The sequence below is a fragment of the Geotrypetes seraphini genome, chromosome 5 (genome assembly GCF_902459505.1).
Source record: "Geotrypetes seraphini chromosome 5, aGeoSer1.1, whole genome shotgun sequence".
In the NCBI taxonomy this organism is placed as follows: Eukaryota; Metazoa; Chordata; class Amphibia; order Gymnophiona; family Dermophiidae; genus Geotrypetes; species Geotrypetes seraphini.
Genome location: NC_047088.1, coordinates 5,114,145 through 5,131,814, shown reverse-complemented (window position 1 = coordinate 5,131,814; position 17,670 = coordinate 5,114,145). Strand labels below are relative to the sequence as shown.

At 40.8% G+C, this 17,670-nt stretch overlaps 1 protein-coding gene across 1 annotated transcript in view; it reads right to left on the bottom strand.

Annotated features, from left to right (window-relative positions):
- Positions 1-1,053: 1,053 nt before the first annotated feature.
- The window catches only part of TEX11 (testis expressed 11), a 575,855-nt gene continuing 559,238 nt past the window's right edge, over positions 1,054-17,670 (bottom strand). The window contains exon 30 of the mRNA XM_033944972.1: positions 1,054-1,659. Coding sequence (XP_033800863.1) covers positions 1,570-1,659 — 90 coding nt within the window. The 3' untranslated portion in view covers positions 1,054-1,569. The remainder of the gene's footprint in view (positions 1,660-17,670) is intronic.

The window sequence follows — 17,670 nt, the reverse complement described above, 5'->3', positions numbered from 1 at the left end:
ACCCCAGGTAGTGAGGGATCTGCATACCAAGTTTCGTTCCAATTGGTCAAGCCGTTTTTGAATTACTGTGAGAATGGCAGCTTTTTACATTTTTTCCATTGACATGAATGGGTGAAATCTGATTTTCTGTTTGTAGCTCCGCCCACGTGTGCAGGTGGGCCACGAGACCCCCAGAACATATCACCCCAGGTAGTGAGGGATCTGCATACCAAGTTTCGTTCCAATCGGTCAAGCCGTTTTTGAATTACTGTGAGAATGGCAGCTTTTTACATTTTTTCCATTGACATGAATGGGTGAAATCTGATTTTCTGTTTGTAGCTCCGCCCACGTGTGCAGGTGGGCCGCGAGACCCCCAGAACATATCACCCCAGGTAGTGAGGGATCTGCATACCAAGTTTCGTTCAAATCGGTCAAGCTGTTTTTGAATTACTGTGAGAATGGCAGCTTTTTACATTTTTTCCATTGACATGAATGGGTGAAATCTGATTTTCTGTTTGTAGCTCCGCCCACGTGTGCAGGTGGGCCGCGAGACCCCCAGAACATATCACCCCAGGTAGTGAGGGATCTGCATACCAAGTTTCGTTCCAATTGGTCAAGCCGTTTTTGAATTACTGTGAGAATGGCAGCTTTTTACATTTTTTCCATTGACATGAATGGGTGAAATCTGATTTTCTGTTTGTAGCTCCGCCCACGTGTGCAGGTGGGCCGCGAGACCCCCAGAACATATCATCCCAGGTAGTGAGGGATCTGCATACCAAGTTTCGTTCAAATCGGTCAAGCCGTTTTTGCGTGATCGCAGCACATACACACACACACACACATACATACATACACACATACATATCTCCTATTTTATATATATAGATAACAACAGTACTATTTTAGTTTAAAGTTTTATTTAGGCTCAAGTAATTGTACAAAACTAGGATGATCCCAAATCATCAAGGAAAAATGACAAGAATACACACAGTATCAATTGAAAATGAAGTCAACAAAACAAGAAATAGTCTAAATTAGATTGTAAGCTCTTCTGACTGTCTATTGTGTGTTAGAATGTACAGTATGCCTTTCAGAAATAATAAACAATAGTAAAGCTGTGAATCTGCTTTTTTTCCATAAATATCTTCGCCTACTCTTGTGATTTGTCCCTGTTTGACTCTAGGTGTGCAACAATTATTTACAGCATATAAGCAAATACCATGGCACTGATAAGGGACTTGGCGAACAGAATCAGAGGTTGTGCACAAAGACCATATGAAGATGTAATGAATATTTTTTTTCTAATGCGGCGCTATCATACATCTGAACTAATGCAAAGCAGTGCTCAGAAGAAGGAACACTGTATACTGCACAGGAGAATGTAATTACATGTCTTCCATTTAAATAGTGTTTCTAATGCAGCTCATTTCCAAGCCTCCATATGTCACATTTGTCAAACAAACAACTCCCATCATTAACTCTCCCTCCATGTGGCTGCTGTGAGTCCTGTAACATCGAAGTCCTTATCGCAGAGATCCACGTGTCACATCATAACATCTCATTTCTTGGGTGCTGTCTCCAGCTGTCATGTCACTCAGTGCTGTAGTTTCTATCCTCGGTAAAAGCTGACTTCTTGGATTGGTCTAGCTGTTCTAGGATTTCACTGTACAGGCCAACCATCTGATAAAAACAATAAAAACATTTTTTGTAGTGACCCAAATCAAAAGGAAGACTCTTTAAACATAAAGAGACCAATATTCAGACCATGCAAGTTAGCTGGGTTGACTCCTCCTGTAGTCATCACTCAGCCCAGACATTCAAGACTGAACCATTTCTGCTGATCGACAGTGGGGTTTTTTTGGCTGCTATAAACTTAGCCAGCTTAGTCTATATTCAGTGCTGGCTGGCTAAATTTATAGCAGCCAAATACAGACTTACATAGCCCGATTTAGCCACTAAACTCAGCTGGCTAGTGCTTTAAATTTCACAGATAGCTAGCTATCTGCTAAGCGCTAATATTCAGCTGGCATCTCATGCTGAATATTAGTGCTTAGCCAGCTAAGTGCTATTTAATTTAATAGGCCAGGAGCTGTGTTGAATATTGGCTGGAAAATCTACTGTAAAACTGCCTAACTGCATTCTTTCTTCCAATAAAACAAACACTAGACCAACAAATATAATTTAGAAGATCAAAGCAAAGATTTTAATTAAAAGAATATCATATGCCTGATTTGGTTATGTTTGCCAGAAGCAAAATTGTAGGGCATAACAATAAAATCATAAATACAGAAACCATACAGAAGCCATGTGAAGCATGCCAAACATAACCTGGTCATATAAAAAACCTTATTAAAATAATGTAGAGACCATGCAAATGTAACTTAGACATACTAAAAGGGGTTTACACTTTGTAAGTGACTTTAAAAGAGAAAATAAGCTTAAGAGGTGGAAAGAATGTTTTATAAAAGTACCAGAATTAAAAAATGACTAGTGACAATGGATCGTCTTTTCACAATTAAAATACATACTTATAGAGGTAAAATAAGAAAGCAAAGTTGCTTACCTGTAACCCCGTAGACAGCAGGGGAATGTGGCCACACTTCTGGTGAAGTCCCCTGACTGAGTCTGCGTGCCGGTGCCCTCCCCTAGATTCAGTAGGCTTTTTTTTCTACTGCACCTTCCAACTGTCAGTTATGTCATTAGCTTATAGAACTATCAGAAAAGAGAGGATGGTGGGCAGGAAAGTGTGGTTGCATTCCCCTGCTGTCTACAGAGAACATCTGTTACAGGTAAACAACTTTGCTTTCTCCAGAGACAAGCAAGGGAAATGCAGGCACACTTGATGGTGAGTCCCAAGCTTAGTACTGAGATGGGTAGAGGAAATAAACTTACAGTATAAACAAATTTTGGAGGACTAAGGCCCGGATTCTGCAAAGTGCATCCCGATTTTAGGCAGCTGTAGGCGTCCAACAGCTGTCTAATCAGCCAATTGTGATGCACGTTTAAAAAAAAAAATGCTGGCCTACATTGTAAGTAGATGCGGCTGCTATACTTATCGCGGCGAGGGATCTCCCTGCTGCGATAAGCATAGTGGCTGCGGCTGCCTGTCTCCCCCCCGATTGCCAGCAGGAGGGTGCCCAACCTCTCCTGCCAGAAGGCTGCCCACCCAACACCCCGATCGCTGGCAGAAGGGTGCCCAACCCCTCCTGCTGGAGGATGCCCCCCTCTAGACCCCCCCTGTGCTAATGCCCCCCTACGCTAACACCTCCCGAATCTACTATAATAAAAAGCTAAGCGCGCATGCGCACTCTTACCTGCATGTTCCCTGATCTGTATGTCTGTGGCAGGTATAAGTACGCATGCACACTTAGGGTTCTATTCTAACAACCGGCGGCAGGTAATACGCCGCGACTCCACCTCTCCGGCGCCGACCCTACCCGGCACACCCAAAACTACCGTTGATCCTCCCAGCCGACCCTCCCACCACTAGATGGCTGACAAACCTCCCGGCTCCAGCAGTGTCCAAGGCACAGTAAATACGCTGCTTCGCAGTCTTCTACTGCCTTAATTTCCTCTGCTGCATCTCCGATGATGTCATCAGGGACATGGCAGAGGAAATTAGGCCAGTAGAAGGATGCGAAGCAGCGTGTTTACTGTACCTCAGACGCAGCTGGAGCAGGGAGGTTTGTCGGCCGTCTAGCGGTGGGAGGATCGGCTGGGAGGGTCAACGGAGGTTTCGGGTGTGCCGGGTAGGGTCGGCGCGGGGGGGGGGGGGTTAAATGGAAACATGCTGCTCAGGGGGATGTGATGGAGGCAGGCAGGCTGGCATCGGTGGGGGTGGGACAAAGTCTGGAAGATAGTAATGGAAGGAGGCACTGAGGGCACTAAGCAGGACAGAGGCACTGGGGGCACTAAGGACACAGAACGCTGGCACTGGGGCACTAAGGACACAGTACGGGGGCATTAAGGACATGGGAAGGAGATACTGGGGGCACTAAGAACATGGGAAGGAGGCACTGGGGGCATTATGGACACAGGAAGGAGGTACTGGGGGCACTAAGGTCGTAGGAAGGGGTACTAAAGACATGGGAAGGAGGCACTAGGGGCACTAAGGACATAGGGAGAGACACAGACAGAAAAAATGACAGACAGACAGGCAGCATCCAAGGAGAGAGAGACAAAGGAAAAAAAATCCCAGAAGACTGATATCTATTCTAGCACCTGTTAATGTAACGGGCTTAAACACTAGTATAATATAAATTATCAGGTTTGAACAAGTCCACCTGATTATACTGTAAAATTACTTGAAAGTACATAAATGGCGTAAAACACGCTGTAATAATCTTCTTATCCTTTTTAAGGAAAAAGCCTCCTATTACAAAACTATCATTCAACAAACCAAGAAAGAATACTACTCTAAATATATATCACTTCCACCCGCAATTCCTCCGTTCTTTTCAATCTAGTTCAATCGCTTTCTTCATATTCTAAAAAGAAACCCTCACCCCTAACTACGCAGCCATCTGCTACCGAGCTGGCACTTTTCTTTGATACAAAAATCAAGGATATTAGATCCCACCTTGGACCTTCTCCTCCTGTTTCTCCTCCACACACTTCCGATGACTCTATCCATCTATCATTCAGCACCTGCTCAAACTTCAAACTCCCTTCACTAGCAAATCTCCTCCTAATCTTACAATCCTTAAATACTCCCAACAATCTCATGGAGAGTATCCCCCCCTCGCTCCTTAAAAAATTATTTTCCTTCTTCGGCCCATTCCTTTGGGAAATGGTATGCAAGTCCCTTGTTCCTACAGCTTGGAAAACAGCCCTTGTAATTCCAAAATTGAAAAATCACAACTTAGATCCCTCTTTGCCGGCAAATTTTCGTCCAATTGCTAACCTCCCTTTAATTTCTAAACTAACTGAAAAAATCATTCATAATCAACTTACAGAATTTATCGACAACACCCATGCTTTACATCCATGTCAAACAGGTTTCCGTTCTTCACATTCCACTGAACTGTCATTGCTAGGCCTCATCTCAACTATACATTATTTTCATGATCATCAAAAATCTGTTCTCCTCATTTCTCTTGACCTGGCTGCAGCCTTTGATACTATCGATCATTCTCTCCTCATCAACCGACTTAAAGACTGTGGCATCACAGATCCGGCTCTCTCATGGTTCATTTCATACTTTAACGAACGTAGTTTTAAAGTTCAAGTAAAGAATGAAATTTCTCCATCTATACCACAAACCTACGGTGTCCCGCAAGGTTCTATTCTATCCTCACTGTTATTTAACATCTTTCTATCACCTCTTCTTACACTGGCACAGTCAATTGGATTCACGATCTTTGCCTATGCGTATGACATACAATTACTTCACCCTGTCAATACCTCAAACATCTCAGAAATAAAAGATATCAACAATAAATTGGACGCAATAAATGACTGGCTTTACACAAATAAACTCTCCCTCAACATCGACAAATCCTGCGGCCTTCTACTTCCTATTAAAAACAGCGAGACTTTATCAGGAAAGATTTTTATTAAATCCATGCCTATAAAAATGGAAAGAAAAATAAAACTACTGGGAGTTATCATCGATAGGATCTTACTTTCCACGATCACATCAGCTCGGTAGTAAAAAAATTTGCTTCTTTAAACTTCGCCTTATTCGTTCCCTAACTTCGATTCTAGATACAGATGCAATTAAAATTCTGGTTCATTCCTTAGTTATTTCCCCCTTGATTACTGTAACTCTCTTTACAGCGGACTCCCCCAAAAAGAAATCCGACGCTTACAATTAATCCAAAATACGGCAATAAAACTCATTTACAAAATAGGCAAATATGATCGTGTTACCCCTCTTTTGAAAGAAGCACATTGGCTTCCTATTACACATCGCATTACTTATAAAACTATCCTGCTGACCTTTAAAATAAAACTCTCTCACCAGCCTTCATATCTTGATAGGTTTCTCATCCCTCAATGCCCAACACGTACACTGAGGTCAGCAGATCAGAAGCTCTTTTTAATTCCTTCTATAAAAGATTTCTTTTACACCAGGAAAATAAATTTTGCAGTAGTCGCTCCAACATTGCGGAATGCTCTGCCACATCAACTCCGATTCGAACAACAACTTGATAAATTCAAGATAAGCCTGAAGACTTTTTTTTTTTTAAACTTCTTTATTCATTTTTACATCAATCAACAAGTTTACAATTTTATACAATATATTATACACAATCACTTGTACATTCTTAACAATACATCTTATTAAGTAGTGAAATATCCCACCCCCATCCCCTCCCATTTCTATATTTCAATCATTATCATATTCTATCTTTTTCATTATATATTCAATCAGTCTTGTAAAGGTGCCAAATCATTTGAATATTCCATTAATGGCCCCCATATCTTTTTAAAATTATTATAGTTCCCATTTTGTAATGCTATAGCTTTTTCCATTCTATATATATAACACACTGTATTCCACCAAAACGTAAAATTCAGACTTGTATAGTCTTTCCAATTCCTAGTTATGTGCTGAATGGCAACTCCTGTTAATATTAATAATAATTTATTATTGGATCCTGAAATATGACTTTTATATCTCATTGAAGTGCCAAATAAAATTGTATCATAGGACAGGGCAACATGATTTTCTAATAAATTAATTTGGGGCCAGATTGACTTCCAGAATGCATTTATGCAAGGACAGAAAAAAATTAAATGATCTAAAGTCCCTGCTTCTTGTTTACAATGCCAACATCTATTAGACCTAGAATTATCTACTTTCTGTAAACGAACTGGGATCCAAAACACTCTATGCAACAAAAACAACCATGTTTGTCTCATAGATGCCGACATTGTTGATTTTATTCTCCAAGACCAAATTTGTGGCCATTGAGATGCCGAAATTTGGTGCTTAATCTCAATGCTCCAAATATCCCTCAACCCAGTTTTCTTTTTTTTATTCACATATTCGCTTAATAATTTATACCACTGTGCGGCTTGGTGACCCAAGAAATCCACCTGAAAGCAAAGGAATTCTAAACTATATTGATTATTAAGAGTCTTCCATTCAGGGAACCCCTCCTGAATAGCCTGCTTCAATTGCAACCATTTAAAACTTTGATTTTTATTCAGACCAAATTTGTGTTGCAATTGTGAAAAACTAAGCAGTGATCCATTTAAAATAACATCATTCAAGGTACAAATACCCCCAATAATCCATTGCTTCCAAACGATTTGCGCTCCGCCAATTTTGATCTTGGAGTTTACCCAAATGGATTGGTGTAAAGATTTAACAATTGGAATAGGTGACAGGTTACTAACATACCTTAATGTTTTCCATGTGTCAACAAATATTTTATCTTCTCTATATCTTCTAGGTATTTTTATACTAAGCAAATGAACCAAATGAAAAGGAAACAGGAGTCGCCATTCCAAATATAACCAATCTGGGACATTCTCCATGAGCTCTGGGAGGATCCAATACATACCCTGACATAGAATATAGGCTTGATGATACCTATAAAAATTTGGAAAATTTACCCCTCCCTCCATAATTGATCTTTGTAAAGATACTAAAGCAATTCTTGGTCTTTTACCCAACCAAACAAATTTCGAAAGAATACCATTTAACTTTTTATAGAATGACCCCTGAAAAAAAACTGGTATCATATTCATTTGATAGCAAACTACAGGCAATATCATCATTTTAATAGTTTGAACTCTCCCCCACCATGATAACTGCAATGGATTCCATTTTTCACACATCTCTGTAACTTTTTTTTTTTTATATAATTATCTTTATTAGACTTTCACAACAAATCACAAGAATATTCTTGTTCCAAGTAACACAGGAAGGAAACCATTTTACCATTCAAAACCAAAAATCAATACAGAAATATTATTTATCCCTTTCTTAGACCACAATGATAGGGGGCATGGAAATATTTTAAGGTTGGAGATATTAAAGTGGCATTAAATTCTAAAGAAAAGGCTTAATGTGAAACCGGTTACTATCTTTACTCATAGTCCATCATATAATCAATCCTTGATGATATTTTTGACTTTCAGGAACTCCCTCAAGTGGTCGGAAGAAAAAAAAGTGTACTTAATTCCCAAATACCTCACCAAACACTTGCAGGGATAGGCTAATAGAAACGTAGCCCCCAACTTAAGAGTTTCTTTACGCAGAGATAGGAAATCCTTTCTTCGTTCTTGTGTAACTTTAGAGACATCTGGGTATATCCAAATCCGTTGTTCTCCATATAATTTATGAGAATTCTTAAAGTATAATCTTAACACCATATTTAAGTCTTGCTCAAAAACAAAGGAAATTAGAAGAGTTGCTCTCTCTGTCTCTGCATTCAAAGTTTGTTCCAATAACGCAGTCACATTCCCAAAATCCATCTGATTCTCTCCTTCATTTTGTTTATCCAATTCTTTTTGAGGCATCTTTTAATTTGGAAGATAATATATCTTGTTTATTGGAGGAATTTTGTTAGAGGGAATATTCAAATTTTCAATTAAATATCTATTCAAATAGACTATAGGAGAAGTTCCAGGGGAAAATAGAAAGTTCAAAATACGAAGGTTCAATCTCCTATTATAGTTTTCAATTTGTTCTAATTTCCTATGAATGAAGGAGTTATCTTTAATAGCTGCATTCTTAAATGTTTGCAATTGTTTTATATCGTCCTGCATTTGTATGGTTTGGGTTGAGAATTCCAATTTCATTGAGTCAACAGTTTTAGTAAGATTGTCCATCTTGGTATTAATGTTAATTACCTCCTCAGTTGTTTTGCTCGACGAAATCTCCAGCCGCTGAAGGAGTGACCAAATGTCTCCCAAGGAAGCCTCCGTGGGAGAGGAGTGAATTCTCTCTCTCTCTATAGATGTTAAAGTCTTCAGCGGCCCTGCCATTACCCCAGTAAATAATCAGTAAATAAACGACAAAGAAACAATAAACCCCAATGGTTCACCGCGGAGATCTCGCACCTCATTAAGGAGAAGAAAAAAGCGTTTCTCTCCTACAAGCGAAAAGAGAGGCAAAAGTAGAATATAGGACCAGGTCTACAGCGGTCAAAATGGCAGTTAGGGAGGCAAAACTTCGGGTGGAAGAAATTCTGGCAAAAAACATTAAAAAGGGGGACAAATTCTTCTTTAGGTATATTAGTGACAGAAAAAGGAACACAGGCGGGATAGTACGCCTTAGAAGACTGGACGGAAGCTACGTGGAAGCAGATTTCGATAAAGCCGAACTACTGAATGAATACTTCTGCTCAGTCTTCATCTGTGAGGCACCGGGACACGGTCCCCAGTTGAAGGCAACACAAAGCACAGAAGACCCGTTTCAGAATTTTGAGTTCACACCAGGTGAAGTTTACAGTGAACTGGCAAGACTCAAGGTGAACAAAGCCATGGGACCAGACAATTTGCACCCAAGAATGCTCAGAGAATTGAGCGATGTCCTGGCGAAACCGTTGGCTGAGCTATTCAATCTCTCCCTAAGTAAGGGGAAAGTTCCCCTGGACTGGAAATTAGCTAATGTTGTTCCTCTGCATAAAAAGGGTTGCAGGGCAGAGGCTGTGAATTATAGACCGGTGAGTCTCACATCAATAGTGTGCAAACTCATGGAAACACTAATTAAAAGCAAATTGGACACGATCTTGAATGAAGGGAATCTTCGGGATCCCAGTCAGCATGGATTCACCAAGGGTAGGTCCTGCCAATCCAATCTCATCAGCTTCTTTGACTGGGTAACAAGAAAGTTGGACTTGGGAGAGTCTTTGGACGTCGTGTACCTGGACTTCAGGAAAGCTTTTGACAGTGTCCCACACCGCAGACTGCTAAGCAAGATGGAATCGATGGGGTTAGGAGAGACACTAACTGCATGGGTCAATGATTGGCTGAGTGGCAGACTTCAGAGGATGGTGGTTAATGGTACCCTCTCTAAAAAATCGGAGGTGACCAGTGGAGTGCCGCAGGGCTCGGTCCTGGGTCCACTCCTTTTCAACATATTCATAGGGGATCTGACTCAAGGGCTTCAAGGTAAAATAACACTATTCGCCGATGACACCAAACTATGTAATATAGTAAGTGAATGCAGTTTACAGAATTATATGGCGCAGGACCTGCTTACATTGGAAAGTTGGTCCTCAACCTGGCAACTAGGCTTCAATGCTAAGAAATGTAAGGTCATGCACCTCGGAAGCGGAAATCCATGCAGGACGTACTTCTTGAACGGAGAAACTTTAACTAGGACTTCAGCAGAACGAGATTTAGGAGTAATCATCAGTGCAGACATGAAAACTGCCAATCAAGTGGAGAAGGCTTCATCTAAGGCAAGGCAGATATTGGGTTGTATCAATAGAAGTTTCGTCAGCCGAAAGCCTGAAGTCATAATGCCGTTGTACAGGGCCATGGTGAGACCTCATCTGGAGTACTGTGTGCAATTCTGGAGGCCACATTACAGTAAAGATGTGCGCAGAATTGAATCGGTTCAATGGACGGCCACCAGGATGATCTCGGGGCTCAAGGGTCTCTCGTACGAAGAGAGACTGAACAAATTACAGCTCTACACTCTTGAGGAACATAGGAAGAGGGGAGACATGATCGAAACATTTAAGTACCTCACGGGACGTGTCGAAGTGGAAGATGATATTTTCTTTCTCAAGGGACTCTCGGCCACAAGAGGGCACCCGCTCAAACTCAGGGGCGGAAAATTTCATGGCGACACCAGAAAGTATTTCTTCACAGAGAGAGTGGTTGATCATTGGAACAAGCTTCTAGTGCAGGTGATCGAGGCAGACAGCGTGCCAGACTTTAAGAATAAATGGGATACCCATGTGGGATCCCTACGAGGGTCAAGATAAGGAAATTGGGTCATTAGGGCATAGACAGGGGGTGGGTAAGCAGAGTGGGCAGACTTGATGGGCTGTAGCCCTTTTCTGCCGTCATCTTCTATGTTTCTACCGGCTCGTCGCCCTCTCCAGGAAGCCCCGTAGAATCCCTTCCGGGATCATAGTCCTCCTGCAACAGAGCCCCAGCAGACGCTGGACACGCGGGTTTTGATGAAGCAGGAGGGGATAAAGATGTTTCAAACCCCGAGAGGGGGAGAGGTTCTCCTACGTCTTCCCCCAATGCCGGGACACTTCCTCCTGCTTGTGGAGCAACCGGGGGTTGAACCGCGAAGAAGCGATCGACGGTCTGCTGGATGGGCGTTGAAAATAGGGCCGGCGAGGGAAAGGCCCTTAACACCCCTTTCCTTTTAGAATGCGGCATAGTAATATAAATCTGCAAGGTAAGATATCTGCAAAAGGAAACATAGAAACATAGAAAACATAGAAAAATGACGGCAGAAAAGGGCCAAAGCCCATCAAGTCTGCCCACTCTATTGACCCTTCTCTTTGATTTTGCTCACCACCCCCTGCCCTTACCTCATTAGAGATCCCACATGAATATCCCATTTATTTTTGAAATCTGATACGCTGTTGGCCTCAATCACCTGCCGTGGGAGTTCATTCCAATGATCGACCACCCTCTCAGTGAAGAAATACTTTCTGGAGTCTCCATGAAATTTCCCTCCCCTGATTTTCAGTGGATGCCCTCTGGTGGAAGAAGGTCCTATAAGACGGAAGATATCCTCTTCCACCTCGATACGACCCGTGATATATTTAAATGTCTCGATCATGTCCCCTCTCTCTCTTCGTTCTTCAAGTGAGTACAGCTGCAATTTATTCAGCCTTACTTCATACGGAAGATCTTTGAGCCCCGAGACCATCCTGGTGGCCATCCGCTGAACAGACTCCATTCTCAGCACATCTTTCCGGTAATGTGGTCTCCAGAATTGAACACAATATTCCAAATGAGGTCTCACCATGGATCTGTACAGTGGCATTATGACCTCTGGCATCCTGCTGATAAAACCTCTACGGATACAACCCATCATTTGCCTTGCCTTAGAGGAAGCCTTTTCCACCTGATTGGCAGTTTTCATGTCATCACTAATGATTACTCCTAAATCCCGTTCTTCCGTGGTCCTAACTAAGGTCTCACCATTTAACGTGTAAGTCCTGCACAGATTTCTTTTACCCAGGTGCATCACTTTGCATTTTTTAGCATTGAAGTTAAGCTGCCAAGTCGATGACCATTGTTCTAATAGTAGTAGGTCCTGTGTCATATTGTCAGGCATAGTGCTTTTACCTACTATGTTGCACAGTTTGGCGGCGTTGGCGAACAATGATATTTTTCCTCTGATCCCTTGGGTCATATCACTTATGAATATGTTGAATAGGATTGGACCCAAGACCGAGCCCTGTGGTACTCCACTGGTCACATTCGATGTTTTGGATGGGGTACCATTTACCATCACTCTCTGAAGTCTACCGCTCAGCCAATCCTTAACCCATGCAGCTAGTGTTTCCCCTAATCCCAGCGATTTCAACTTGTTCAATAACCTACGGTGTGGGACGCTGTCAAAAGCTTTGCTGAAGTCCAAATACACTACGTCCAGGGACTCCCCGGCATCCAGTTGTCTTGTTACCCAATCGAAGAAGCTAATCAGATTTGATTGGCAGGACCTGCCTTTGGTAAATCCATGTTGATGGGGATCACGTAGATCTTCTTCATCCAGGATTGTATCAAGTTTCTGTTTGATCAGTGTTTCCATGAGTTTGCATACTATGGATGTGAGACTTACCGGTCTGTAATTCGCCGTCTCTGTCCTGCAGCCCTTTTTGTGGAGTGGAATAACGTTAGCTGTTTTCCAGTCCAAGGGGACTCTTCCCGTGCTTAGGGAGAGATTGAAGAGCACAGATAATGGTTCCACCAGGACTTCCCTCAGCTCTCTGAGCACCCTGGGGTGTAGGTTGTCTGGTCCCATGGCTTTGTTTACTTTGAGTCTTGAAAGTTCGCAGTAGACGCTACTGGGCGTAAACTTGAAGTCTTGAAACGGGTCTTTCTGGCTTTCCCTTGTCCATAAAAGTGGACCGGATCCCGGCTCCTCACAGGTGAAAACCGAGCAGAAGTATTCATTTAGTAGTTCGGCCTTAGTGGAATCCGATTCTGCATAATTCCCGTCCGATTTCCTGAGTCGTTCTATCCCATCTTTGTTTCTTTTCCTGTCACTAATATACCTAAAGACGGATTTATCCCCTTTCTTAATGTTCCGTGCTAGATTCTCCTCTATTCGGAGCTTGGCCTCTCTGACTGCCTTCTTGACAGCTTTAGACCTGTCCTGATAGTCTTCTTTTACCTCCTGCTTTCCTAAATGTTTGTAAGCAATAAATGCTTTTTTCTTCTCCTTAATGAGGTCCGAAATTTCAGTACTGAACCACTGGGGTCTTTTGTTTCTCTGACTTTTGCTGACCGTTTTTGCGTAGCGATTTGTTGCTTCATGCAGGGTGGATTTCAGAGTCGACCACATATTCTCCACATTGTCAGTTTGTGCTTGGTTTTGCAGCTCCCGATGGACAAAATATCCCATGCGTTCGAAGTCTGTGCCTCTAAAGTTGAGGACTCTCGTCACTGTATTTGATCTAGAGAAACCCCACTTGAGGTTAAGCCATATCATGTTATGGTCGCTAGCGGCCAGCGTATCGCCTACCGATACTTCTGTAGGCGATATGCTGTAGGCGAAGCGCCAGCTTCGTCGGATTCCAAATCTGCTTCTCACTAGCGGTTCTCACACCGCCGCCATCTTGCCACGCCCCCCTCTGTAACTTTTTTAAGTAAAAGTTTTTCATTTTCCTTTACTGTATCATCAACATTATTTTTGATTAGTATACCTACATACTTTAGGCCCTCATCCTTCCATACAAAATCGAATGAATCGAATAATCCTTTGACACAGTGAACATTAAGTGGTAAAACTTCAGACTTACTCCAATTAATCTTATATCCTGAAAATTTTCCAAATCTCTCTATCAATTCAAGTAGGCATGGTATGGTGGTCACTGGATTCCTCAAATAAAGTAAAATATCATCTGCATAAGCAGACAGTTTATATTCCCAGTTTGAATAGGGAATACCCTGTATCCCCTTTGCTTGATTAATAGCAATTAACAAGGGTTCCAGAACAACATCAAAAAGCAACGGAGATAAAGGACAACCCTGCCTAACCCCCCTCCGCAAGTCAAATCTATCTGATAAACTATTATTAATATATAATCTTGCACCAGGGGAGCTACATAGCGTTTGAACCATTTGAATGAATCCAGATCCCACCCCAAACCACTCCAATGCCTGATACATAAAATTCCATTCTACCCTATCAAAGGCCTTTTCTGCATCTAGAGAGACCATAAACGTCGGATCTTTTACTGTTTTTGTTAAATTTAAAGTATGAAACGCCAACCTAGTGTTATGTGAAGAATGTCTCCTTGCAACAAATCCTGTTTGATGAGTATCTATAATGTACGGGAGAGCTTTTGCCAATCTTAACGCCATTATTTTAGCAAGAATTTTCCCATCTACATTTATTAATGAAATAGGCCTATAGTTTGATACCAAAGTAGGATCTCTGGTTTTGGCAAAACAATAACCACTGAATCTGCCATAGTACCTGTAATACAACCATTAGTCAGTTGATACTTATACAAATTTAACAGATATGGTAAAAGAGTATTTTGAAATGATTTATAAAATTCCACTGTAAACCCATCACCACCTGGAGCGGATCCAACTCTAAGAGATTTAAATGCTTCTTCTAACTCTTTTAGAGATATAGGTTCTTCTAAACTTCCTTTTATATGCTCAGGAATTTTTGGACCATCAAGTAAATTTAAATAATTTAAACCATCTTGTTCTTTATTTCTATAATTTTCTGAAGAATATAGATCCTTATAGAAAGCAAGAAACTGTTTTAAAATATGCTCATTTTTAGTGTATGATTCCCCTTTATTATAACAATTTTTGTCCTCCTTTTTTTTGCCTTAAGATAATTTGCTAATAATTTTCCAGCCTTATTTGAATGTCCATAATACTGAGCTTGCTGATAAAACAAATCCTCTCTAACAAGCTTTGAAGATAACTCATTGTATTTGGCTTTAGCTTTTAACAAAATTTGTAATGTCTTATGCTCCCACCTATCCATTAATTTTTTTTCTAAAATTTTAATTTATTTTTCTAAATCATAGAATTGCTTCTTAGCTTGCTTTCTGACATAAGCTGAGTATGAAATAATATAACCTCTCATGGTTGCTTTAAAAGCATCCCATACCATCTCAATATTAACCTCTCCAGAATCATTAATTTGAAAGAACTCATTCATTTTTGATTTAAACTCATCAATAAATTTTGGATCTGCAATCAAAGCATTATCGAACCTCCAAATCGGCTTTGCCTCCACTTGCTCATCCAATTGTAATTCAATCCAAACACCACCATGATCAGATAAAATTATCGGATCTATGCTGGCTTTATTCACTTTTTTTTTTTTTTATAATTTTTTATTTATACTTTTACAGTTAACATTCAATCAATACTTGAAGGAAATATAACAATCCAATAGGAAAAGCAAATATTAATTATAAAATAATACCACATAGTAACTATGAGTAAAGTCCACAATCTGGGAGGAGAAGGAATCAATCACTTCCAAGGGTAGTTGGTTTCAAGAAATAAACTAAATTAATACAGATAACAGAGTGCAGTTGGAGTTATTTAACTAATGGCCTGCTGGGCTGATTCCATGGAGGTGTCTGGAATTCTTGTAGTTACTTTACCTTCAAGAAAAAAAAAAACTGCAGTTGATCGGGTTCATAAAAAATATATCTATTACTCTGATAGGTAATACAGCATTTACAGGGGAAACGTAATTGAAAGGTTGCCCCTAAACTCAAAACAGATTGACGACAAGCCAGAAACTTCTTACGTCTGGCTTGTGTCCAGACACATCAGGAAATATACAAATTTTTAATCCATGAAATTCCACCTTATCAGTCCTATAGAATAGGCGAAGAATTGCTTCTTTATCTTGAAGAAAGACAAAAGTTACCAATAAAGTAGCTCTATTCGTTATATCTTCTTGAGATGTCTCCAGCATACCAGTGAGATCCAATTCTCCTGGTATAGCATTCCCTTTATCTTTGTCCTCCTTTGGTAAATTTAGGTAATATATCTTTTGTAATGGTGGCATATTATTTTCAGGAAATTTCAGGACGGTATTCAAAAAGGACTGAAATAGATCCCTAGGAGATTGAAACTTGGAGACAGGAAAGTTTAAAAATCTCAGGTTTAAGATCCTATTAGCGTTTTCCAAATTCTCAATTTTCCTGGCAAATAAAGCTTTCTCCTTAAGTTGTAAATTAGTGGTAATCTTCCCATCTGCCACAGATTTCTCCAATTTGTCCATTCTAGTAGACTGTTGCTGAAGTTTCTCTTCAAAAGTTTTAAATTTACTATTAGTGTTTTGTGTAGAAAGTACAATTTGGGAGCATACCTTGTGTAAAGTCTCCATAGCACTCCATAATGCCTCCATGTCGATCACCGCTGGTTTAATCAGGGGAGCAGGGGCAGCTATTCCGGGGGACTCCACCAAGGGATCCGCCTCCACCTTCCCAGCCTCCCACTGACTTCCAGATCCTCCGAAGCTCAATGCTGACTGCAAAGGAGTCAGCAAGCTGTAATTCCCATCCGGGGTCAGGGGTGAGACCTGCAGCGCCACCAGAGACGTCAATTCTGGCGCTTCCTGTACGTCTGAGGGCGTCCCCGACATCATCCCGGGACGCGGAGGTACTCCAGGCCCGAAAGGGCTAAGCGAAACGTCGCCTTCCAAGACCGAGGTCTGCCCTCCTCGGTCAGCGGATACGCCCTCACCAACTGGAACGACATAGGATGTTATTGCCGCTTGCCGAGTCAATGAAGTGGAAGAGGAGGCAGGAAGCACACTCCTCTGCTTACCCCTGCGCTTGGGCATAACAGGTAAATTTCTTTGTAGAAAGTTGAAAAATTGCCAAACAGAGCAGGAGCCACCTGATAGCTCGACTCACTCCGACGCCATCTTGATTCCTCTCTCGCTTTATTCACTTTTTGAGCTATTTTATTTGAAACAAATATATAATCAATTCTTGAAAACGATTTATGCACTTGCGAACAAAAGGAAAATTCCCGATCATTAAAATGAAGAATACGCCATATATCTGTTAAATCACAAGATTGAACCAAATTATCTAACCCTAATGATTTTAATATTTTACTTGGACTCTTGTCCATTATCGGATCCATTACAGCATTGAAATCTCCAACCACCACTAGATTAGAAGCAGCCAGTGGTAATAGTATTTTTTGCATATTTTTTAAAAACTCCATTTGATTAGTATTTGGAGCATACAAATTAAATAAATCAAGGGTATGATTCCCCATGCTCATTTTGATATGTACCCACCTTCCCAAGGGATCTGCAGCAACCATTTGAAAATTTGCTGAACATTTCTTACTTATTAATATTGCCACACTTGCCTTCTTCCCATTCGCTGGCGCAAAAAAATACTTGGAAATCCACCCACCTTCAAGCTTCCTAGATTCATTAATCGATAGGTGTGTCTCTTGTTTGAAATATATGTCCGAATTCTGTTTCTTAAGGAAATCTAACATTTTCCTTTTCTTAATCACATGATTGAGGCCATTAACATTCAATGAAAAAAACTTAATCATCTTTAACATATATAT